Raw genomic sequence first — 25068 nt, 5'->3', positions numbered from 1 at the left:
TAAGGAAGAGTCATTTCTCATTCTTAACTTGGTCAATCAGTCTCTTTATCATGAGCCTGATTGTGATGTCTTAAATATGTATGTAGTTAGTCTACCCCTTTCTGTCTGAAAAGACATGTGCCCCATCAATCGACTGATATTTCTCCCTCGGTCATCTTAATCCTTCAAACTGCTCGGTTTATGTTGTTGTCATTACCAACCTTTCGACCAGTGATGATTTCAAACGCACCCGGGCTGGGTAAACAAAGTAGGACTAATTGATACACATTATGACTTTAATTTACAAGACAGGAAATGGGAACTGTTTCCAGCGATATAGACAGAGGCCTATCACTACATCGTAGCTGCCCTTATTCTATTGGAAGCTATATTGTACATGTAACTTACTCAGAGCTTCATGCAATGATAAAATAGCATATAATTAACAACCATAAAATGTCAGTTTGGTGTCAGTGTTACACAGAAGAGGAATACATCATGATTTACATATCCCTGCATGATTCGCAATTGTTGTTGGTACATAAATGTTTTATCTAAACATTGTCAGTTTTTATCTCCCTCCCTCTCGCTGCACCACTCCCTCACCCCATCACCAGCCCCACTCTCCTCTTCCCTTCCACCACCTAACCTAGTGAATTCCTGTGTATACCTATGTTCTCAACATTCTATGATATAACTTATATTTTCTTCTTCTACATCTCCCACTGCACCTCCATGGCAAGCCATGCGGGACAAACTCTGCATAATATATACGCGTATTAATTTGAATATACACGCATATATATTATTTCCCAATCATAAAGCTTAACTTTATCCGCGTATTAATTTGAATATAAACACATATTATTCGAATACATATGATGATTAATTCGGACATATACACGTATTAATTTGTATAATAACATGTATTAAATCATGCTGTTGTCTAGATCAAGTACGTTTGGCCTGTGAAAGCTTGAGACATGCCATTTATTGTCTGATTTAATACGCGTATATATTCAAATTAATACATGCAGATATATTCGTATTAATACAAGGATATATTATGCGGTGTTTGCCATACATCTCCCCTGCATGCATTTTAGCTTAGACCCAGTCCCACCTTGCCCACCATCATCCATCCAAGTGAACTCCTGTATATTGTTTTCAACATTTCATGATAATTTATTCCCTTCTTGCACTCATCCTGCCCCCTCCACCCCTCTTCCATTCCATTCCACTCCCGCCCGCCCTGCCTCTCTTTCCCCTTACATCCCTTCCATCAGATCCAAATGAAACTCCAGTGCCTAGCAAATGTTTTCAACGTTTTCATGTTAAACTATTTTTCTACTCATAATCTGCCTGTGGTCCTGGTGGCCTCAATAACATGATACTATGTATCTCATTCCATTTAATCAATGCAAAATCACCCCCAGACAAAGGAATTAGTTTTTGCCCCTTGCAGTGGTACTCCCAACTGTCAAACAGACTTTAGTTTAAGGGGTATTAATTGCTTCAGTATACTGAACAACAAATGAGTCAATTTTTAACTAGAAGACTCCTTAGCCAATGCCACTTTTTTTTTTTTTTGTTTTTTTTTTTTTGGTTTGCAACATTTTACTTTCCTGCCCAATCTAAAACCGAGAGTGATTAATTTGCTCTCATTAAATGGGTCGCGGTTCGGGCGTTTGGCGAACATAAGTATTCCAAATGTGGTTGGTTGTTAAACCTTCCATCTTACTTCAAAACCAACCTTTTGGATGATGAAAGTAATATTCCGCATTGGTATACAGAGTCTGTGTAGTAAATACTAGTACATGAATGTCTATATTTATGGTAAGCATGTGTCAGGGTGAGTCGCTCAGAGCCTCAGAGAAATGGGAGGAAGAAACGAGAAATTACCGATGAGTTGGGGCAGGGATGGAGTAATAGGAAAGGTTTGAGTTTAGGCATATCAGGTTTCTCTCACATGTACTCAAGGAGCTTAACAATCACATCTGGCTGTGCTATACATTTGTAAACAATGAAAGTGGCATGAATGTTTGAAGAGATACATGGTGAATTGATTTATGTCTTTATTTCTAAGTTTTGTCATATTAATGCACATGTATATGTATTATTTTGAATGTGAAAGCAATATATTATAAACCATAAGTTCTTTCAGAAATAAATTTGGTAATTGAAATGTGGTTTTGTATTAAACTGTTCCATGTGTAATCCATACCATTGGCGATGGCCGTACAATTATCAGGGTATAATCTAAGTGCTCAAAATTTTGTGTAGCATTTTGAAGTCTTGAATTCTTTCTCTCATTGAATACTATATAGTTACTCTGAAGAAAACTGTAAAACATATATTTGGACTTGTGATAGCAATTTGACCATTTTTGTAGTGCATTTTGTGATGCGATCGTACTGTAATAAATAATTCCATGGATATGGTAATCGTGCCCAAGCAAATGTGTATTTGAAAATGTTTAAGGTCTAGCCAACATATTCGCCAATGTCTAGTATGAAGTGGACACAAAACCCAGACCACTACAGTATAAATACTCAATTCTAAATCAACAGAAAATTAGGTTTAACAGAAACAGACACTAAACAAAAAGGTAGTTTATTTTGAAAGACTTCGAAGACGAGAAGACCTTTAAACGAGAAGACACCAAATTAATGTAATGATTAAAACTCTCTCTGCCACCACCTCATTTTTCATTTTCTCTCAAAATCGTCTGCAAATATATTAAACAGCAAATTAAGTTTTCCTCTAGCTAAGTTTGTGGATCACTATTATTATCAACATTGGCCGCTGTGACAGAGATCGTAACGTAATGTAATTATTTCTCGTCATAGCTTCTTGTCATAGCAATATTATACTGCGGCCTGTTATTTGACTCGCTACGTACGTGCACAAGTTGGGACGTGATGTCATTCCAGTGTGTCTTAATTATTTTGTGTTTGATCAGATGTAAAGACAAAGCCAGGGTGTCATAATGAGGTATTGTCTCTCCTCTGGGACGTTGTTTTTTTTTATTATTGTACGGCAGGGCATATGTGAACAAGAACACTTACCTACAGCTGCCACTTGATTAAACTCAACAAATATTTACCCTTCGCAAATAGAAACCTGAAACAAAGCCTGTTATTAATGATGACGCCACTACTGAAAGCTATTGTGACAACTGTAAAAGGGTAAACATGTGGGACATAGGGCAAAGTAAAAATTTGTGGAAATAATTCTCAGGGGGATTTCCCCCATCTGGAGAGGGGAAGGGGTTGAAGGAGAGAGGGAGAGGCTGGATCTGGTACCCACTGTCTTCAACCTTAGCATGAAATCAGCTCTGCCTTCGGTACACTGGATGTTTATTTTGCTTGGACACTTGATATATTCTCTCACGTACACACCACTCACTGCATTACATAGCAGGGAGTATCGGGAGGGGGGAGGAGGAGGGGGAGGGGAGTAGGATGGGGGGAGTAGGGGGAGATGATGGGCTAAAGGTTGGGTGGGAACATGCATGGAAAGTAGTATTTGACCACGTCATTGTTACATACTGAATAATAAAATGTTAAGGCATAATGTAATGAGTAAAGTAAAAACAAATGTTGGTAGCTATGATTCTGGTATTCACTTTCTTGTCCAACTGCCACCAACCCTCCTCCCACCTTTCATTGAGCCAAATCCTCACTCTTCATCATCGCAGCCTCCGGCCCCTCTTCATCAGCCTAACTCCCTTCCCCCCAGCCTAACTCCCCCCATCCCGCCCCACCCTTCAACATCCCAACATGGAATCCTTTCTTTTCCGCAGTCCATAATATGTTATGCCATTTCCATACATATCTGTATGACAGCTATACAAAACCTTATATTCTTTTATTATACCATATGATTCAGATGGTGTACACATTTAATACAGACTGCATTAAGGATAAGACATGTTGATTTGAACTTTAACGACTTTGCTCATCGGCTCATTTACTCGGTTAATGAGGTAGAAAACAGAATATTCTCATTTGTACAATTTGGCGATATATACATATCGTAGTATGTTTGAAAACAATTGCTGCTTGAAATATCGTATTTTAATAAACAACTTTCGTTGTTGCTATGTGGCTTTCCAGGTTTCCAAAAATATGTACCGTCAAATGGATCGGCCAATGACAGACTGAGACATATTGTCAGGCTTCAGTGGAAGTTATGTTTTGCATTGACAGCGGAAAATTCCACATACTGCCAAGCATTATTTACAAGAAAAATGCTCTTAGGCCATTGATGTAAATATAACAACTGGATGTGGTATTGAGGAAGGGGGGGGGGAGAGGAGAGGAAGGAAGGAAAGAGATATATGCAATGTTTCCTAAACAACAGCTATTTTCAAATGTGTCTGAGATCATGTGATGCTAAGTCCTAGTGGATTCTGTTGATTTTCAATATAAAATTTGCCACACTTAGGTTCAGCCCGGGGATAAGTTATCCTGTTTCGCATCGCTAAATGTTATAAACTTATATGGGCAATATGCTGTACAAAAATATATAGCAGTTTTTTATGCAGGAACTGTAGTAAAGTATGTTATGATAGACAAAATTCAGAGACTGCAAAACTGCTGCACAAGATTTGAATGCATACACTAAATTAGTCCCCGAGGCAATTCCCTTATAATTAGTGTTTTTAGTTCTGGTTGGCAATTTTACCAAACCTACAGAAGCAATTAGTATTGCTAACGATCATCTCGTAGATGTATAATTGATCAAACAAAGACATCCTCTCCCGATGTTTGTCACCTTTTTTTGGATCTCAACATTTCATTGCTTCTAAGACAAATTTTTTTATGGAAGTATTTATAACATGTACAATACATTCTGGAAAATTTATAAAGACTTTTTTTGTTACTTCATCACTTGAAATGAAACTTGACAAGTGAAGCTAGTGAACTTCATTTTTGATGGCGTTTGATATGTATCAAATATTGTCAGAAAATTTATCAAACTGCTGCTTTTAAGTTGTCATTAATATATTTATAGGCTGTAGCCCTAAGCTTATATGATAATACATGTAATATTGTTCTAATTCATGTAAATATATATATATATAGGCCTACTTAGGTGTTGTTCTTGCTGCCCTATTGTAACCGCAGGGCTTCTGAAAGGCACAGGATTACTATATGTGACCGAGAGTGAGTGGGGCAGGGGGTTTGAGAGGGGTGGGGGGGTCAGTTATTGCTTATAGTTAACATTTAAATTTTTAATTGCCAAAATATTCCACTCAGCAAACAAACTTGGTCTTGATCTGTATTGAATGGAATTGCTTTGCAGCCATGACACAAAACTCCAGGATTTTTGAGGAAAAATAGAATTGATGGAAAAAAGCTATCAGTTCCCTTTATAGTAGACATTGCCGAAATTTGTTAAAAGTACAAAAACTTGTTATCATATCTATCTATCTATTATGTCAATTGTGAGCTCTATCACCATTATAATGTCAGTTAAAGCAATTATGAAGTTCAGTTTGGATAAAAGTGCCCCAAAATGAATAATTTATAGTGTTTTTATTAAAATTTCACTTTTAACCTTCACCTGACACTCTAGAAAAGATAAACCCAATGTACAAAAGAAAAAAATATTAAAAAAATTATATAAAAACCTTAAAAGTCATACTAATTTATTTCATAGAGGGCAATAAGAAGAGAAGCAGAAAAATAAACATAATGATGTCGATGATGAAGAAAGAAAGGCAAGAACCTTTATTGAATCACTTTGTGACTGAAAATATTAACTTTAGTGGGTATTTGCAGCTTGTAGACATTTTGGAAACGTTCAAACATATTTTTTGGCAGCATTTGTTCCAAATAAAATATTTGAATATTACAACCTGTACTTTTAACTGTCGATAATCTTGTTTTTCCTCCGTATATTCCATTAACTCATTCCAATTGTGAGGACGATAAACAAGAATTTATTGATTCCATTTAATTAGTGTGTGTAGTAGTTCTATATACTCTGACCTACTCTATGGGAAGCCATTTGAACAAAGAAATCAAAAGAGATTAGGTTCATTATATGCAGTCTTTCCTTGTTAACAGAGATAATGAATTTGAATAACTAATAATGGTTATTTCTCCCCCACTCAGCTGACTAGATTCAAGTTCTTTGTCTAATTTTCAGTTTGGTTTTCTGCATGCCCATTTACTTTGGTCACGGTAAACTTCCTGTCATTGACGTCCAAACATTCGAGTGTGCCACTCGTCTCTGCCACCAGATTATTAGACCTCTACCCTGGGACATTACAGCTAGGGCTAGTATAATGGCATTGATTGGATTTTGGGGGGCTTTTTTAGTCCCATTGCACTCTTACTCAATATATTAAGTTAATTACTCCTTCATGAATTAATTATTGACTAAAACTTTGTCAGTTACCTATGATATGTTTGGATGTAAACACTGATTTTGTGGTTTTGGAGGTCAGTGATAGTCATTGTTTTGTCAAATTATCTCAGTCTGCTGGGAATATTAACATTTCAAGGGTTTTTTGTCCTGTAATTGGCAGTCAAGGGATAAATTAATATCAAGACTTTTTTATACTAACCCACATTTAAGAATGATCTGAAACACTGACAGTAGATATTTATCATATCACTGAGTGTGTGTTACTATGGGGATGGGTATATAGAACAGGGCAGGCAGGGAATCAGAATGGGTTTATATCAGGACACTTGTTATGTTATAATTATGAAAGAGACATTCAAATGTGCAAAACCCGGTTTTACCAAGGAAAGCCCATGTTACAGTTGTGTGCAGAATGTTGCATCAGCTTTTTGGCTTAACTTGTAAACATATCACTGTGTCACTTATTGTAAAATGACTTTGTTTATAATTACTTTAACAGACAAAGTTCATAGATCCTTAATATGGGTGTAAAAGAGGAGAAGGGGGGGGTGAGGGGGTGGGGGTCCACAGGAGGCATGTGACCTATTTGTTTTGTGAAAATGAAAAGGTCTTTATTTGTTTTGTGAAGTAATTAAGAAAAATGTTTACTAAAAAGCATCCTTTTTTTTAGAAAATTTATAAAAAGGATTAATCACCCAAATTTTGCTAGAGAATGCAAAGATCGAATCCATTTTGTCTGGAAGTTTGGATGTGATTTTGTGCCTTGCCTCCTCAATCAAAATCTCATTAAAATACACTGTTCCTCAAAGTTTGTGTCCCCTCCTCATGATACCCCCCCCCCCTTCCTTCCAATGTGAACCCACTTCTGTCCCCATTATAATGCTCTAATGCCCAGGAAATATTATGGCAATACATAGTTGTTAAATCAAGTATTTTTGTGTTTTCCTGCTAAAGTATTTTCTTTGAAAGAAAATCGCTGTGTTGGCCCCAGCATGAAATTATTGAACGTAATTGCTAATAATTCAATTCGATTGAATATCTTAATTCATTTCTTATTATTCTTTTAGGAAGACTAACTTCTATAAGCAAAAAGTTATACTCTTCCTCTCTTGAGATAAATATTAATGTAAGTTGGTGATTTACCTAATTATAAGATAATGGTTAGGTAACATATTTTTATTATTCATTGTTTTTGGTTGTTTACCTCTGCTATTTCTTTGTGAGCCCCATAGAACATAAATATTTAGAACATCTCTCTTTAGCTGAGACTTATATCACAGTTTGAATAATGTACCGACTTTTATGTGACTTTGAAAGATAATTTGAATTTGATGTGACGTTTTAAGTATAATTCTCCTTCAGTCATTATAGTAATAGAACATTATATGTAAGCAAACATGATATGTTATAGCATTCATCCCATTGAATTTATATGCTTCAAAAGGCAGTATTGAAAATTTGAGAATTGAGTCATGAAATTTCTAGCAATTTATCATCCCTGGAACTTGCTTTTATTTACAATGATGATTTCATAAGTAGAGAAGCTTAATTTAATATGTTTATTTAGTTTTAAGCATCTTGCTCTCAACAACACTAATGTTTATATTCAACAAGTATAGTTTCCAATTTCTCACCTGGCAACATTTAATATCTCCCATGGGTTTTTTAATTGTTATGTGCAAGAAACAATAGGTGTAGAACAATTGTCTATTATAATTTATATTTTATAATTAAACTGCTCCATATGAACTTTGAATATTCTGTTGCCCATATGTGCAGGATCTGTTAATAAATTATGTGGTTGTTAAAATCATATATGGTTATATTTTTATCAACATTTTTGGTGAATTTTAATTAAAAAATCTAGTTTTTAAAAACAGTGTATTTTGAGTGTTGAAATTTCTAACCTAATTACCTCACTGGAAATTTAGGCACATTATGCATTACACATTCAGGAAACAAAAGTCAGTAAAATGTACGTTTGGCTGTCATTAATTACTCACTATATGTAACTTTAAAACAATTGCCTATTATAATTTATATTTTATAATGAAACTGCTCCATAATGAACTTTGAATATTCTTGTTGCCCATATGTGCAGGATCTGTTTATAATTTGTGTGGTTGTTTAAATCATGGTTGTATATTTATCAACATTTTCGGTGAATTTAATTCAATAACTAAACAGCTGTTTAATTAAAAGTTTGACATGGCTGACAATTTTGACCATTTTCTGTTCATCATCGTTAAGGGATTCAGCAATGAGTCATAGTTATAGACTCATTTATCTAAAACTGAACTGTGATATGTGATTGATATTTGCTAACAATGTATTACTAATTTCATGGAAACAATGTATGCGACATTCTCCTGACATCGTTGTTCAAGTTTAGTTTATAAACAGAACAGTCTGTAGTTTAGAACCGTTTCAAAATATAAAACATGAATAATAAATTACACTTATATAGTGCTTAGTACAGCATTTCAAAGCGCTTTACAAAGTAGTAAAGAGACAAAGGAAACCAAGGGGGAAAAAAAAGAAACTAGGAATCAAACAGAAATGTTTTAAATTGTCTCTTGAATGTATAAAAGAAGGGAGAGTCACGAACGTGAAATGAGAGTTTGTTCCAAAGAGAAGGCGCAGCGACAGAAAAGGCACAATCGCCATAACTAGTACGGGTACGTGGACCAGGAGTTAATTGCAAATGCGCATGATAGGAAGAGCGAAGCGTAACTGTAGTTGACCGATGCACAGGAGTAAGAATGTCAGTGATATATTGAGGGGCAAGCCCGTTGATCGCTAATGGATATATAAAACCATGTGTTGAACAAATGATGTTCTAAACAGACTTTGCTAATATGTCATCAAAGATGACTTAATTAAGAAGTGCATCAGACACTTTAAAGGAGCTCTAGACTTTGTAGAAAACTTAAATGAATATTAAATTAACCTCTCATATTGATTTCGTTTTGTTTTTGAACTCTAACTCTCATCCTCCAACTTTACCTCTCAAAGAAGAGTAAATTATCGTGAAGGCTTCCAACACAAAACTGTAACTATGCAGGATAGCATTGAAACGTATCAGCTATGTTTAATTGCATTTATAGTAAACTACAGCCCAGGTAAATATCTACGATCGAGCTTAAGACGACGTCAGAGATGATAACAATAATCCATCTCAGAACCAACTCAAATGCCACGCCGTGCAACTAACTGGAAAAATTTTGGTCTCCTGCGGCCTACGAAGGCATTCCTGGTTACATTAGCAAGCAAGCGGAGGAACTTTATCAGAAAGTTAAACTCCTTCACAGCTTGACACAAGCTGGTAACATATTACATTCTTCCATATCTTTAGTGATTATTTTATCTCTTGATTGGTATCTATCTGTTCACTCAACCATAGAATTTATCCCAGTTATGCCCTCCCATGGATAACCCTGCTCGTGCGTATCAGTGTGTATGTGTGTGTTTGCTGCATCTCTCCGTCTGTCTTCATCTTTATTTTCTATCCCATCTCATCCTGGGATGAATTTGAGAGCTAGTCTCTCAGCAAGATTTGTTGGAGTGGATGGACATGAAGCCATTTGGAGTTGGGGTGTGATTTGGTTAGTGAAGAGAGATGAAATTAGATGGATGATATTGAGATGGGTGAACTGTCCATTGATACCCCCAAGGAGGAGGAGGAAAGATGCTTTTATACTTTAAATGAAGACAGGGTTGGTCCAAGTTTAACTGAATCAGCTGTTTTCAAAGGATGGATGAAATAAGATGAATGAGTAATTTTTTTTTTCTAGAAGATGTTAGATGAAAATAGTAAGGAATCTGTTTGGTTTCCACATATATCTATATATATATATATATATATATATCTATATATATATATATATATATATATATATATATATATATATATATATATATATATATATATATATATATATATATATATATATATATATATATATATATATATATTCCCCTTTGTTGATTGTTGAACCAGTAATTACAGTCTAAGCAGTGGCTCATGAAGGACATCTTATGGCAGTAATATTGAGCATTTGTTTCTATCTAGGGTTTACATCTTTTCCCAGTGTCCCCTCCACCAGTCCCAACTCCACCCAACATCCTTATCCTTCCATTCCAACATCCCCTCCACCCACTACCCCCAACATCCCCAACCCCTCCTGATTAAAAGTTGTTGAAAAGGAATTCATGGATTATCAATGGAAAACTAAAGAAACCAGTCAAACTAGAATTAAAGAATTTACCTGTTACTTAGCTCTTCACCAACCCTTCCACCCTCTCTCCCCCCTTCTCCCTCTCCTGCACCCCCCCCATCACATCAACACATACTTTGGTTCTCTGCTGGTGAAAAGTAAGGATCATTCAATACTGTCATTTGTTCCTCTTGCCCTCTCCAGTCTCCACTACCCCACTCTCTACACCTCTTCCCTACCCTACTGTATCATTAGCTTAATTTACCCTGTTCCTTGTTAATCTAGCAATGCCTAAACCATTCTATAAAAGACTTTTCACTTTATAAGTCTTGTCCGATCCCAAAGCACAAGTTGCTAATATGACTAAAAAGAGAAATAAGTATTTAGAAACTTATCACTTATTACCCCCTCCTTATGTCCCTAAGCACAAATTGCTAATCTTACTATGAATGAAGAAGAAATAATTTCAAGAAATCACTTATGTAACCCTTCCCTGCCCCCAAAGCAAAATGTTTTTTTCTGATGCATTATAATCAGGTTTGCTTATTGCTTACTCTTTTTCTAGACATGACCCACAGTATATTTCTTCTATAAATAGTGCTGATTTCATTTACAACCCTTAAAATTTTTTGGAACGGATACCTCGAAAATTACCGATGCAGTGCATGATCCGTTTATTTATCAGAGGTGAAGGGATTTATTTCCAATGAATAATTCCATGATAAAGCAAGGTGGCCTCTATAATTTATTCAGCTTCCTATCAAATTCAATAAGCTGTTGAATGTATTAAGTCTGTGTCTGCTAATGTGGTAGTGGGGTGAAAGGGGGGGGGGTTTGGTTTGGGGTTGGAGATGGGAGCAATTATAGAGTTTTTGAGGTTCACTGTTTCCTTGTGAGTGTATCCGTTCTCGTGCACTGAAATTGACAACAGTACCATTGTAAAATTTCTAAACAGAAATTCTACATTACTAGATAAGATACAACGCAGAAACCCAGTAGGGCTATATGGAGATGCTACTCTGAGTAACCCATTTCATTGTTAAAACCTTCCAACACAATTTAGAAAGTGCTTCACACCAGTGAAAGTAGAGTTCTTATATCAATCATCCATCTTTTTATGGCTTGTGTAATGGTTTTTTTTCCCCATCTCGTTGACATCTTCCTCATCTCTCGACTACCTGGCACATTCTCTCGCTGTCTCAAAAGATTGGACAGATTTTCTCTCTCCGTCTGATGACTCAGGTAGTTAATTAATCCTGCCGTTGTTTCATCTGAGATGGAGCTCAGTGTACTCTTCATGGTAATGATGATTTACACACACTTGACCCACCCATTGAAACATCGAACAAGGAATCTTCATTCCTGCATCTGGGTGCTCATCAGGCTATCATCAAGAGGATGAAATGACAAATAACCTAGAACCTATAATCTGAACAAGACTATCTTTTAATCATGGAATTCCTCGCTATTTGTTGACTTTTCAGGTGCGACTTTTTTTATAGACAGATTATTAGAGTTCTATATATATTGGTTTGATGAAGTCAATTAAGTATTGGTCGAGTGTTTTATTGGTCAAACTTATATGCTTTATGTGTATATGAAAGAAGTGATATCGAACTCAAAGGTGATATGCCGTTTATCGTTTATATATAGGACAGAGAGAGAAAAAATTAATCTTCTACTCTGGATGTTTACACTTTCCTGAGAGATGCAAGAACATAAATCTTTGTCAAATTCTGTCTTTTTCAATTCCTGTATTCCAAATAATGTGTGAATTAATTTTTGTAAGTGGTATTGTGATTCAGTGAGGATTTTGGTGATGGCTATGGATTGTTCGGTCAGTGTAAAGAGCATGATCTACGGAGGTTAGCCTCTCGGCATACAGAGCAGTGATCTGGAAGGGAGGGCCAAGTGCGGGAGGTGGTGTGTCCTTTAATAAGATCACAAGGCCATTAGTACAACTATAATGTGATGAGTTTACTAGTGTACAAATACCATGTCCTGAGAATGGCTACATGAGTAAGATTACAGGGACATCAGTACCACCATAAGGTCATGAGTATAATACTAGTGTACAAATACCATGTCCTGAGAATGGCTACATGAGTAAGATAACAGGGCCATCAGTACAACTATAAGGTTATGAGTATATAATACTGGTGTACAAATACCATGTCCTGAGAATGGCTACATGAGTAAGATTACAGGGACATCAGTACCACCATAAGAACATGAGTATAATACTAGTGTACAAATACCATGTCCTGAGAATGGCTACATGAGTAAGATTACAGGGCCATCAGTACAACTATAAGGTCATGAGTATATAATACTGGTGTACAAATACCATGTCCTGAGAATGGCTACATGAGTAAGATTACAGGGCCATCAGTACAACTGTAAGGTCATGAGTATATAATACTGGTGTACAATTACCATGCCCGAGAATGGCTACATGAGTAATGTTACAAGCTCAGTACATCACACATGTATGCATCAGGGACTTTCACAGATCTACAAGTCAATGCGATACATCAATCATTAACTTCAGCATCACCAATTTAAATAATTTAGTACAATAGTACTGTATGGACCATGTACGAAACACATCAAGTCTGTTTCAAAAATCATTTCTAGCTGTTATAATTACTAATGTTTGAAGCCTAAATGCATAAAACGCAGTCATGATGAATGGGGTAGTGGCATTTACCACGATCTCTCAGTATTTGAGAAAGTTGTCAGTTGCTGAAGGTACAAGTGCCTTCTGTAACATGGGGAGAATTAAATTGGCTGTCTCGGTAGCAGGAATGGGTGCGACAATTACATCTCTTCCTTCATAATTGTATCTCCTCTTCTGAACACTCATTGAATAGAGATGTCTTAGTATAAGCCGGTGCTCATAATTCATGATCGTCACATGAATATAGGGATTCAATTTAGCTTCTGTCGGGATGCAAAACTGAATTACATGAGGAAACTTGATACTCTCCATCTGTAAATTATCATGTACATAGGAAGAAACATACAAGTATTACTCCACCCTCTGACACAGAAAGATATGATACTAAGTTGTGAACATGCATTGAAATCATGTGCAAAACATATGTAAATTTATTCAAACAAGGAAACATGTGGAAAATTTTAAATTTTACAGACATTTGATCAAAGTGGACCACGATTCCCTGCAGTGGAAACACGAGGAAATATGTACACCTAACTTTATAAATAGTACAACACAGCTAAATGGCATGAATATGATTTCTAAGGAATTGGGAGGGACAGGGGCCGGGGGGCTGGGGAGGGGGTGGGGGAGAAGCCAAGTTCTAACATCCACCAGACTGATTTAAGGTAGAAGGTGAAACTATTAGGGGAGGCCCCAAGGCAAATCAAGGATTTTATAAAGTAGGGGAGAGTGTGACCCTGGGGTAGTTGAAACCGATTCAATGTAAGTGGATCTAAGGATCCCCCGGTAGAAAAATTAATTAAAACGCAACTTAAGCCAAAACCAAAGCCAAAGCCAAAAGCCAAAAAAAAATTTAAATGACCCCCTCATCCCCCCTCCCCCCGTTCCCCTTTTTATGTTATTTTTACCATTGTTGGTACAACGTTTGCACAAAATATTTCTTATGCATGACTGCTGATATTGGTTTTGTGTATAAGTGTGCCAAATATTAAGCAATTAGTTACAGGGAAGTATGTTATGTTTTTTGGGGGTGATCTGTACTTTTTCTTGTTGTCATAGTTTGTTCCAACCTGTGTGTTTTTACTTTTTCTATCACCTGTCTGTTACTTAATTGCCGTGTAAATTCTTCCAATATATGCAGCCTTTAGTTTATGTTTTGTAAACCCAACCTATTTTTTTTTTTTTTTAATCTTTGGGGTGATATTTGTTCTTTTTCATTACTTAATAGAAGCAATATTTGATTCAGATGTAATACGCACTGATTGATTTTAGGGAGTAATCGATTCCAATGAACAGAGAATTTTGGAAGATTTTATTAAAAAGTAGCTATTTTATCGTATAATGATTTGCCTCCTTGCTTTCAAATGTGACATCTATGAAAACTTCATACTCACAAAATCAACAAAAGCTATATACACTTGGTTGACATATGAAAACAAATTTCAGTTCTGACTTTCCAATGGGCTTTTGTCCCTATTGGTAAATATTTGGTGTGCATGATAATAGCATTTCAATGAAAAGCACCATGATTTTTTTATATATATTTCTTTTTTATGATTTGATCTGATTTTTGTTGAATAATATGAATTCAGTCCTTTGTTAATCTGCTTTCTTTTATTGCTATTTTCTTTGTCCCATCTTTAGACTTCGGCTTACGATGTTAATCTCATGCAGTCTGCGTTATTTGCTCTGGCAAATCTATTGAAGAATGAAAAAATCTGTTTGAGGTAAGCATATAGTGTTAGTAAAAATATTTTAAAGAGACAACAAGTTCATATGCTACAAGTTTGGACAGATCATCAAATGTTTGGACTAGATCACGTCTGAGTTGCCTCCTCAAGTATTGCAAAACAGTCGATTCAGGGAGCATTTACAACCAGGGTATTACTTGTTCCTACTATTCCTTGTTATAACAAATTCCTCAAACGATCAAGTTAGCTTTTTTAAGTATAGTTAAGTTTCAATTCAAATGGAAGAAAATAAATTGAATTTTATCTGTGGTTTTCCTTTTTTACTTGCTATCTCCCTTACCTGTCTCTCCACAACCTTAGCACTTTCCATCTACCATGCTGAGTTTGTGGGGAGAAAGATATTAAAAATTGGTTGCTCATTAATGTAATCCAAACCTCGTAAGTTTTGGGGATTTTCATATAATTAATAGTAATGTGAAGATCGAAACATTTTCTTTGAGGTAAATTTTTTAGAATGGAAGCAATTGAGGCATTATAGGGCATTGAAGCATTATAGGGCATTGAGACATTAAAGGGCATTGAAGCATTATAGGGCATTGAGACATTATAGGGCATTGAAGCATTCTAGGGCATTGAAGCATTTATAGGACATTGAGGCATTATAGGGCATTGAAGCATTCTAGGGCATTGAAGCATTTATAGGGCATTGAGACATTATAGGGCATTGAGACATTATAGGGCATTGAGACATTATTGGGCATTGAAGCATTGAGACATTATAGGGCATTGAGACATTATAGGGCATTGAGGCATTATAGGGCATTGAGACATTATAGGGCATTGAGACATTATAGGGCATTGAGACATTATTGGGCTTTGAAGCATTGAGACTTTATAGGGCATTATAGGGCATTGAATCATTATAAGGCATTGAGGCATTATAGGGCATTGAGACATTATAGGGCACTGGGACTTTATAGGGCATTGAGGCATTATAGGGCATTGAGACATTGCTAATAGATATTCACTTTGGGGGAAACAAAATCTACCAGGGCACTTCTAGTTTGATCTAGTTTCCTTTGTTTGGTCTATTGCAATATTTTGATTACTATTCTCAGGACCTTAAGTAAATTTGCTAAACAGCAAAACACAACAATGTGCTTTCTATTATACATCCTGATTGTTACTACCAGTATTATCCAAAGTGACAAGCATGGAAAATATGTTTCACCTATACATCTACTTGTGTGTGCTGCTACTTGAAAACATATATTTCACCCCTATACATCTAATTGTGTGCACTGCTTCTGGAAAACCTGGTTGTTAAAACATTTGAACAGCTAATGAGACTAATCTTGCAACTTATCACAATTTGGAATATTATGTGCTTCTAGCCTGTGAAGCAGTTCAAATGTTTGTAAAATTAATGTACAATATGTAAATGTGAATAAGGCAATATCCAATGATATCCTAGGATCAAAATCACTGAGTTTCACTTGAAACCTGTTTCTGATTTTCTCTGCTTTTCTTTGTCTGTTTAGTCTTGTACAAGCACAAGAATATTTATTTTAATCTTCAACTCTCCTTTTTTAATTTTTCCCCATTTTTAGCTTCCCTTCCATCGATTCAGAATTCATTACACGGTTACTACATTTCAGTCAAAGTCAAATGGTAACTGGTGTCAGCAGTGGGATTAGATTGGATGTGTGCCGTCTACTCTTCCATCTTTCTGCAAGGTACAGACTGACAAGCTGATATTGACCTTTACTGTGTGTCAATTGTTAGGCAAGAAAAAAATGGTAGAATATAGAATATGCCATTTTTAATATAGATTGTATTTCAATAACGTTTTCACTCCTTGATAAATTGGTAGACAAACCATTTCTGCCGATATTAGCGGGTATACTTAAAATCTGAAGGAAAAAAAGAGATTATGCACTGATGCAATACAAAGCATGGTTTAATGGTGCAAACTTCAGTGAATACTACTTAATGCCAAGTTAATGTCACCATGAATATAAATACCGTCACCATGTGATGAATACCATGCCAGTGGTTATATTACTCAAAACTGTCAGGAAATGATAATATCTTACGGCATTTTGTGGTCATTTTCAGAATGTTCTAGCAAGTTCTGTGCCACTATCTAGTCTCTGAAGTAGATATGACTCTAGCTGTTATAAAAAAAAAAAAATTCAGTGAAAATGATCTGGGTCGATATATCGTCTGTTTCCTTTGTTTTCCTACAGACAAGACAAACACATGGTATTGCTTTCTGCTGGTGTGTTCACACAGCTTACAGTGCTACTGATAGAATATGTACGAGATCGCCCCGAGGACTATATCAAGGCAAGTCAAACATCAATGGAAAATTTAATAAGATTAGTTTGGTTTAACCCCCTCCAAGCCCACCCCCACCCCTGCCACCGCCCCTCTCTCATCTCACCTTATCTTATCGTAGATTATCAGCCGCTCAACTAGCTACAGCTGCACAAAAAAAAAAATTAAATCAATAAATCTGGGAGATGCTCTCTTTGATATTTTCCATTGCAAAATATGTCATTTCGTGTAAAGGCAATATGTTTCAGCAAATCCAAATTAATGTAGTAAAATTAAGGGTTGGTGTATTTTCAACAGGAAATGCAGATAAAGAAATATTTATTTAGAGTAGGTCCTACTACGGTATTAAAATAATTGACATGAATCTATACAATATTAAACAAATAAATTAAACCGATTTCAAGTGTTCTCATGCAATATTTCCAGTACCACTGATGAACAATGTGTCACAGAAATATGGTTAATTATATTCCACAAAGGTAAGCGTAGATGCGTGTACACATAGCTACCAGTGCTTCAAATACCAAAATCTAATTATTGCTCATATTGATAGCAATAAATTCATAAACCTTGTAGACAAACCAAGAAGGGAATTTGTTAGGTAACAAATGTGTGGAAGATTGGGGGGTTTTGGGTGACTATTTTAGACTAATATATATTTTCAGCGAAATACCCCTAATCTAAATTAATGTCTCCTACCCATATTTTGAATTTTTTATGATTTTTTTATGATTTATTTATTATTTACCCTCTTGAAAAATTTGGTTGCAGTTTGAAGCTACCACGGTTTAGCTGTTTAATACGCCGATTAGAGCAAATTAATAGCAAAGTTTAGCATATTGCTTGTTAGCTGGGAATTTGTGTGGGGACATAGGGAAAAACCTAGTCACATAAAACACAGTTGATGTCGCTTGCTGTTGTGGTGCTGTTTGTGACGGTAGGTCAAAGTTCATAGTAATATCTCCTGCATGAGTATCTATACTATGTAAAGTTAAATGGTAAGATTCTAGTTGTAGTTGAAAGATATTATTTTCTTCTCTAACATAAGTTACACTTGTATGTCAAAACTGTGACATAATTTTCCTGCCACTTCATCAATAATATTCTGTAGTTAGACAAGGAAAACCCATGGGCAGTTTTCAGTAAAAAAAATGGTGTCACAATAATATCTTGCTACCTACACTTTCTGCAATTATAACACCTAAATGTACCCTAAATTGTTTAAAAATTCATACCTTCACAATACAATGTGCCACCTGGATGTGTTTTCTTCATATCGAGTTGCTGGGAATTTTGCTGCAATTATTGATAAGAAATAATTCATTCGTGCCATCGGCCCATCGTTTCATGTTTAACACGCCTTATTACGTGGCTCTATATGTTATCTTCATCTCTGCAGCCCCTGTGGACATTCTAGGACATTTCAAATTTCAATTTTTTAGTTCTCATGATAGAGTTTGTCTAGGTATACTGTCCTCACTATCAGTTTATGCTCTTTAATATTTACAGATAATAACGCCTCTCATAAGATGCCTTGGAAACTTAGGTTGTCAGTACCATGACAGTGTAACCATGGCAACTCAAGACGGCCATCTTGTTGCTTCTATATTCCACCTCCTTCAGACGGCGACCTTGCCGTTCTATTTACAGAAGGAAGTTTTGTGGATGATCAGTAACCTTACAGGTAATAATATTTTGTCAACGTGACAATACTGTTACCTGGTATATACGACTAACTCTTAATTCACACACTGTTATATAGTCTGAATTAGGGAGGTTTACCAGTAACACTCAATCCCCCCCCCCCTCCCACCCTCCCCCATATAGATGCCCTGAAAATAAAATCACCACATTAGATCAAGTTAAACGCATTGAAGACTCGCCCCAAATCGCGTGTCTCGCATTGAAAAAGTTAACTTTCCGTTGCTTGCAAATGACGTTTTCTTTTTGTCGCTACAAAATGCAGACAGTAATGAAACGTGATACCTTGTTATCTTTTATCTAGACCTGAGATGTCCACGCTGCTATTTACACTGTGTTGTGGGTATTGACCGTAACTGTATGCATTGACTGTACACTAGTGTCAATTACCGACGGTAGCAAGCTGTGTGTGTGTATTTTCTGGGATCGATGGTGGTGTCTAACACTTCTGTTACACCTCATTCGAAACTAGGTCAAATTACTGGCATGAGAGGTTTCTTTGTGCGCAAGTCTTCACACCCTTTAAATACTGTACTGTTAGTAATAAAAAGGGGCCAGATCCGGACAGATATTTTGGCATGCTTTCTGCGAGGCCTCCTTGAATAGCCCCATCTTATATTTAAATCTGGCTGTACACCCTTGCCAGCACCTTAAATATATTCAACTTCTACCCACATATATGCCCTCTAACATCCTGCTTAAAGAACACACAAAAAAATGTTGTCGAAAACTGCTTTACAGAGATCATAAGATCACCATGCCCGCAGATTGATGCACATATGTAAATGATGTTGAGATATTCAAGACTGGTTTTAAAATACTATTGAAAGCAGCAAAGATTCTCAGAAAAAAATATTGCTATCTATTTCAACCTTTTGGCGAATAAAAAAAAAAAATAAAAGCAAAACTCCACAGGATGTCAGTGAACCCTCACAATGATATTTACTAGATGTAAATTTTCTGAGGCATCTTTTGGGAAAATTTACCTTGGTTGTTTTTTTTTTAACTTCTGCCATTAAATTTTGGATGACCTTTACAAGTGGCGCTCTCCACTGGTACAGTAACACTTGTCCTGCCATTAACTTTTCCATGATAAAGCCTCCTGCGTCAAGTTTAGCAGGACTTCAAAAGGGTAGAATCAATATATGATGGGGCCTGGATCATCATACAGCAATTTATGATATCACTAGGAGTGAAATTTATCGATATGGCGGCCTTTTTGTCGGTGAGGACTTATTCATAAGTGCGGTAACAGCTGAAATATTTTTTACCCAAGCTAATTTAAAAGTGAAAAATTTGCATAATCACTTTGCATTGACAAGTTTCCAGTTCGCCAGGTAGGCAGGGGTGTGAAGTATTGCTTGAAGAAACAACATCTAAGGTTCAAAGTATTAATATTACCAATATGATTTTTGTAGTTGTTTTTGTTGTTGTTATTACACTATAAATCAGCATGTAGAACATGGCAAAAAACTGATAAATTTTAGAAATGGTAAAAGCAGAGTAAGGATTTGTGATTGTGGAGGCCAGGATATGATCGGGAAGTATACCACTAAAACATTTGGTGTCAAGAAGAAATTGCGGGAGAGGGGAGTCATATCACATGTGACCAAGGGGGTAAGGGGCCGGGCCAAGTGGGTAAGGGGGCCTAGTGGTTAAGGGGACCAAGGGGAAAAGGGAAACCAAGGGGATAAGGGGGACCAAGGGGATAAGGGGGACCAAGGGGATAAGGGGGACCAAGGGGATAAGGGGGACCAAGGGGGTAATGGGGACCAAGGGAGGCTGAGAGAGTGGATGGATTACTCACAATATAAGTTAATAAAAATTATAATAAAGTGTATCAATAGGTACAAGACTCATGAAAAAAAGGTTTATCAATTTGTTTTTATACTTAATGGGAGGGTATATAATAGATACCTGCAAAGCATTTCTAAATATTGTCCCCATCAGGACCCAAATATACTTTCATTCAGGAGTGTACACAGAGTTATACACATTACTTGTTCTTATATATATATATATAATTTTTGTGCTCCTTAATTCTTTCTTTGCTTCCTATCCTGCATGGTAGTGTTTTGCTTTGTTATTTGAGGTTCCTTAGAACACTACCTTCACAACTATGCATGCAGTATATTTAACTTAAAACAGTTATATGTCAGGGATTACCTCCTGATTATTTGAGTGCCAGGTGAATTTGTGTGGTAGTGTGATCCATGTCCTGGGTGAGAGACCTAAGGGGTGGGGTGCCCCTTCCCTTTGGAAACATTTTGCAATGAATTATGCTTAGATGGCAAATGGTGCTATCTTTTTCCAATTCTGGAGCAAACTTCTGTGCCAAGTATTCACCCATATTTTGGTAATGGAAAAATTTGTTAAATTAATCATCAAATAAAGTGCTGGGCAGAAATGTTTAAGATACTGTTTGTGCTGGATGGCATTCACAACTGCCGGGGGCATTCCGGCATGAGCACACCCTTAATATGTGTATAATGTATATCATTGTGGAAAAAAACCAAATGAAATATATATTGAAGTTCTGGTCAACTCTCTTATTTCTCTCATTCTTCAGCGTCATCTTCAGTTGTATCTCATCAGTGTATAGAGAATAATCTACACATCTTACTGACACAGCAGCTGCTCTCAAAGCCGCCAGACATACAAAGAGAGGTATGAGGGAGGGGGTATAGGGGAGGGGGTATGAGGAAGGGGCATGAGGGAGGGGGCATGAGGGCGGGGGATGAGGGAGGGTATGAGGAATGGGGTATGAGGGAGGGAGTATGAGGGAGGGAGTATGAGGGAGGGAGTATGAGGGAGGGGTATGAGGGAGGGGGCATGAGAGAGGGGGTATGAGGGAGGGGGTATGAGGGAGGGGTTGGGTACTACATGAGGCCATAAATTTATAGTACAGGAATAACAAACCTGGATTTCCATCATGAGGATACAAATTTCTTAATGATGATTACTTGGATTCATATTTGGTTTGTCTTTCAGTGTGTGTGTGGGGGGTGGGGTAAGGGGGTTGGTGGTATTGTCCAACCTGTGACAATCATTGTTACATACATGTATGCAGTTGGAACTGTCATGAATAGGTTGCATTTGTTAGCCCTCACCCTCACCCCATACCTCTCCCAAATGAAGATAAGTTCTCTCCGTACTGACCTAATATCTCACTTTCCATTCAGTTATGAAACAAGGGCTTTTAATTTCACAATCCCAAGGTTAGATTGCAGCTATCAATGGTGTACCCTGTTTTCCCTGGCTAATGATAAGCCTTTTTTTTTTGCTGGTATCTCCAATGCCTTGTACAGTGAAAGTGATTGGCTCAATTATAGAGAGAAGCTGTAGGTCCTGAGTGCAGCTTTGCTTACACCGAAAGCAAAAGAACACATGCCTTACTCCAGTGGTAGAAAACTTGACAAACAAAATGAAGTTGAAACTTCATTCGGAATGGATATCAGCAGGGGCGGCGATCTGTTTCAAATATTGGGGGGGACATTTGCTTGGATGCAGGCGAATTACTATCAAAGCGGAGCGCCACCATTGGTTGGCGCGCAGCGTACAAGAAAATTTTTGGTTTTGATAGCCCCCCAGATCACTGGAAATGGCACTTCTCGGGATTGAAAATGACCAACCAGATGTACACTTTTGCCTGAGAACCAAGTTTTACCTAATAGATTTTTTTCTTCATTCATCATACCTTTTTTCAAGATTGTCACCAGTCACACATCATGTTCGACCTCATTGCATCTCCTGTGGATCATTGCTTTTGTAGGTAATTCTACGTAACGCCCCTTACCAGTCAGCCCCACTTTTCAAGGTTTTAAGCTCATTATTTGTTCAGAATTTGAATAATAAATTCACTTTAAAACATACCCATAATGTTGCACAAAATTTAATCTATGGACAACCAATATAGAAAACCCCCCTCAACCCCTAACAGACCGGTCAAAATTGCACGAGTAGAGGGAAGTATGATGAAGAATGTTGTTCAAAGAATTTTCGAAAATTCAGACACAGTTAAATTATTGGTGTAAAAATATTGAAACCTCTTATAACGGCTACTATAAAACTTCGATATCATAGAAAATACCAAAAAATTTGCTCGAGGGGGAGGTCGGTCTCCACCCTTCACCCCCCCCCTCCCTTGGCAAAGCACCTGCGGTTAGAAATCTTGTAGGAAACAGGCCAAATGGAAACCCAGTGAACCCATATCGATGTGGATCATATGTGTGATTGTACGTACTTACACTCATACACAAGATTCCAACCAAATTTCATTACGGATGCGGTCCGTCTAGCTATTCATTTCGAAAAAAAGTAAAAACTACTTTCGGTCATATATAGTAACAAATTGTGACACGGTTAAACAGGCGCCTTGTGAGGAATTTGCCAAGGGAGGGGCAAAGCTTGTACCCAGACTATCTAAGCGTAGCGCCACCATAAGTTGGCGCGAAGCGCAAAAGAAAATTTTGGCCGAAAATGCCTCCCAGATTGCTGGAAATGGCACTTCCCAGGCCTTTTAAGTTGCATCTAAGCATTTTCTATTTTGAAATTACTAGCGATATCATAAAAAAATACAAAACATATGCTTAAAAAAAAACTATGCCACCAAATATTGGGGGGGATATTAGATACTATATCCCCCCCAACAAAAATATTGGGGGCGACATGTCCCCCCCGTCCCCCCCATGATCGCCGCCCATGGATATCAGGTAGCATAAGGCACTGAGTGTAGCCAGCTAGCGGTGGAATTTTACCTGCTTTTGTGTCCTGTATACTCGCCTCACCTAAAGGACCCCAACATTTAATAGGTAACATTCTCTTTGGTTTCTTTTATATCAAATCATCTTTTATATCCTTTCTGGCAGAGTATTATCTGTATCCACCATTTGTTGAGTACCAGTCCTTACATTGTTATGGTACAACTCATTGATGCTGGCATACTCCCAAAGATATCTGAATTGTTGCGACGATTAGAAGAACCAACCCTACAGTGTCTGAATCTTTTGGATAGTTTACTGTGTCAGTCGCCAGAGGTGAGTTACACAATGTTAGATGTACAATGGGGGAGTGCGGGGGGGGAGGGGGGCTCTCCAGTGTCTGAACAGAGGGTGCTGTCACATCGGTGCAAATGTGCATAGTCTGTACCGTTTACATGATCATGTGAAAGGGCTAACCAGCGTGCACACACGCTGGATGAACTTGCGTACAGACACATAGCGTGATTGGCTAGTTCAAGGTTCCACTTGTGCAGTTTGGTCAAAGAAAACACAGTTAAGGTGCTTAAAACAACTAGTTTGATAACAAGGTTGACTGTAATTACGAACAAAATTGCACATACTACTAGAGACTCGAGGTGACATTGCCCTCCATTGATTATGGGCTTGGTTTGCGAGACCAAGGTTTATAGATCCTCCCTCGAAACTTTAATGTGCTACTAAATTAGTGACTGTTTCTAGAACTCAAATTTGGAAGTTTTGGTTCTGATCTTTCAATTCCCCCACACACTGAGACAGTGCAGTAAAGTAGTGAAAATGGACTTGAAACACAAGTGAGCATTATTTACGGTTTCTTTTATCTGAAGATTGAGAGACAACTTGGGGTGGTCTGGTAGATGGGGTTCCTTTACCCTTTCAAGGTATTTTGAAGGGTACCTACATGAAGAGGGCAACAGATTTGGAGTTTAACTTCAATGTGCCAGTGTACGATCAGAACAGTTGACAGATTCTCACTGTTGAAAATGTAACGATTTCATCACAATTTGCTGCCCTGCCCTCCCCCCCCCCCAATATTCTGAATGTTTCCTTTATCATAGGGTACAACTGTCCTCCTGCATTTCCGAGTAGCAAATACCATGATTTATAGTCAAAAATTTGCTTTGAAAATAAAAGTTTGTCTTTGACATACTAAACTTCTGTTGTACCCATCATGTTATGTATTAATCAACTAATGATACATATGAAAGTCTGAGAGGTGTTTCAAATACTGCAATCAGCTTCATTAATACATTCCATTGTCCTCACATCAAGGATTCATCGTTAGGTTAAGTCTCAATAAAATTCACTGTAGCCAAGGA

General features: G+C 37.0%; 1 protein-coding gene across 2 annotated transcripts in view; it reads left to right on the top strand.

Moving 5' to 3' along the window:
* The window catches only part of LOC139980778 (transmembrane and coiled-coil domain-containing protein 6-like), a 112815-nt gene that overhangs the window by 85992 nt on the left and 1755 nt on the right, over window positions 1-25068 (top strand). For both annotated transcript variants that reach the window (XM_071992708.1, XM_071992707.1), the window contains exons 6-11: window positions 14905-14987; window positions 16562-16687; window positions 17201-17300; window positions 18801-18975; window positions 21562-21659; window positions 23861-24028. In XM_071992708.1, the coding sequence (XP_071848809.1) occupies window positions 14905-14987; window positions 16562-16687; window positions 17201-17300; window positions 18801-18975; window positions 21562-21659; window positions 23861-24028 (750 nt within the window). The remainder of the gene's footprint in view (window positions 1-14904; window positions 14988-16561; window positions 16688-17200; window positions 17301-18800; window positions 18976-21561; window positions 21660-23860; window positions 24029-25068) is intronic.

Source organism: Apostichopus japonicus, chromosome 15, assembly GCF_037975245.1.
Source record: "Apostichopus japonicus isolate 1M-3 chromosome 15, ASM3797524v1, whole genome shotgun sequence".
NCBI classification, from domain to species: Eukaryota; Metazoa; Echinodermata; class Holothuroidea; order Aspidochirotida; family Stichopodidae; genus Apostichopus; species Apostichopus japonicus.
This window is presented reverse-complemented; position numbering and strand designations above follow the sequence as displayed.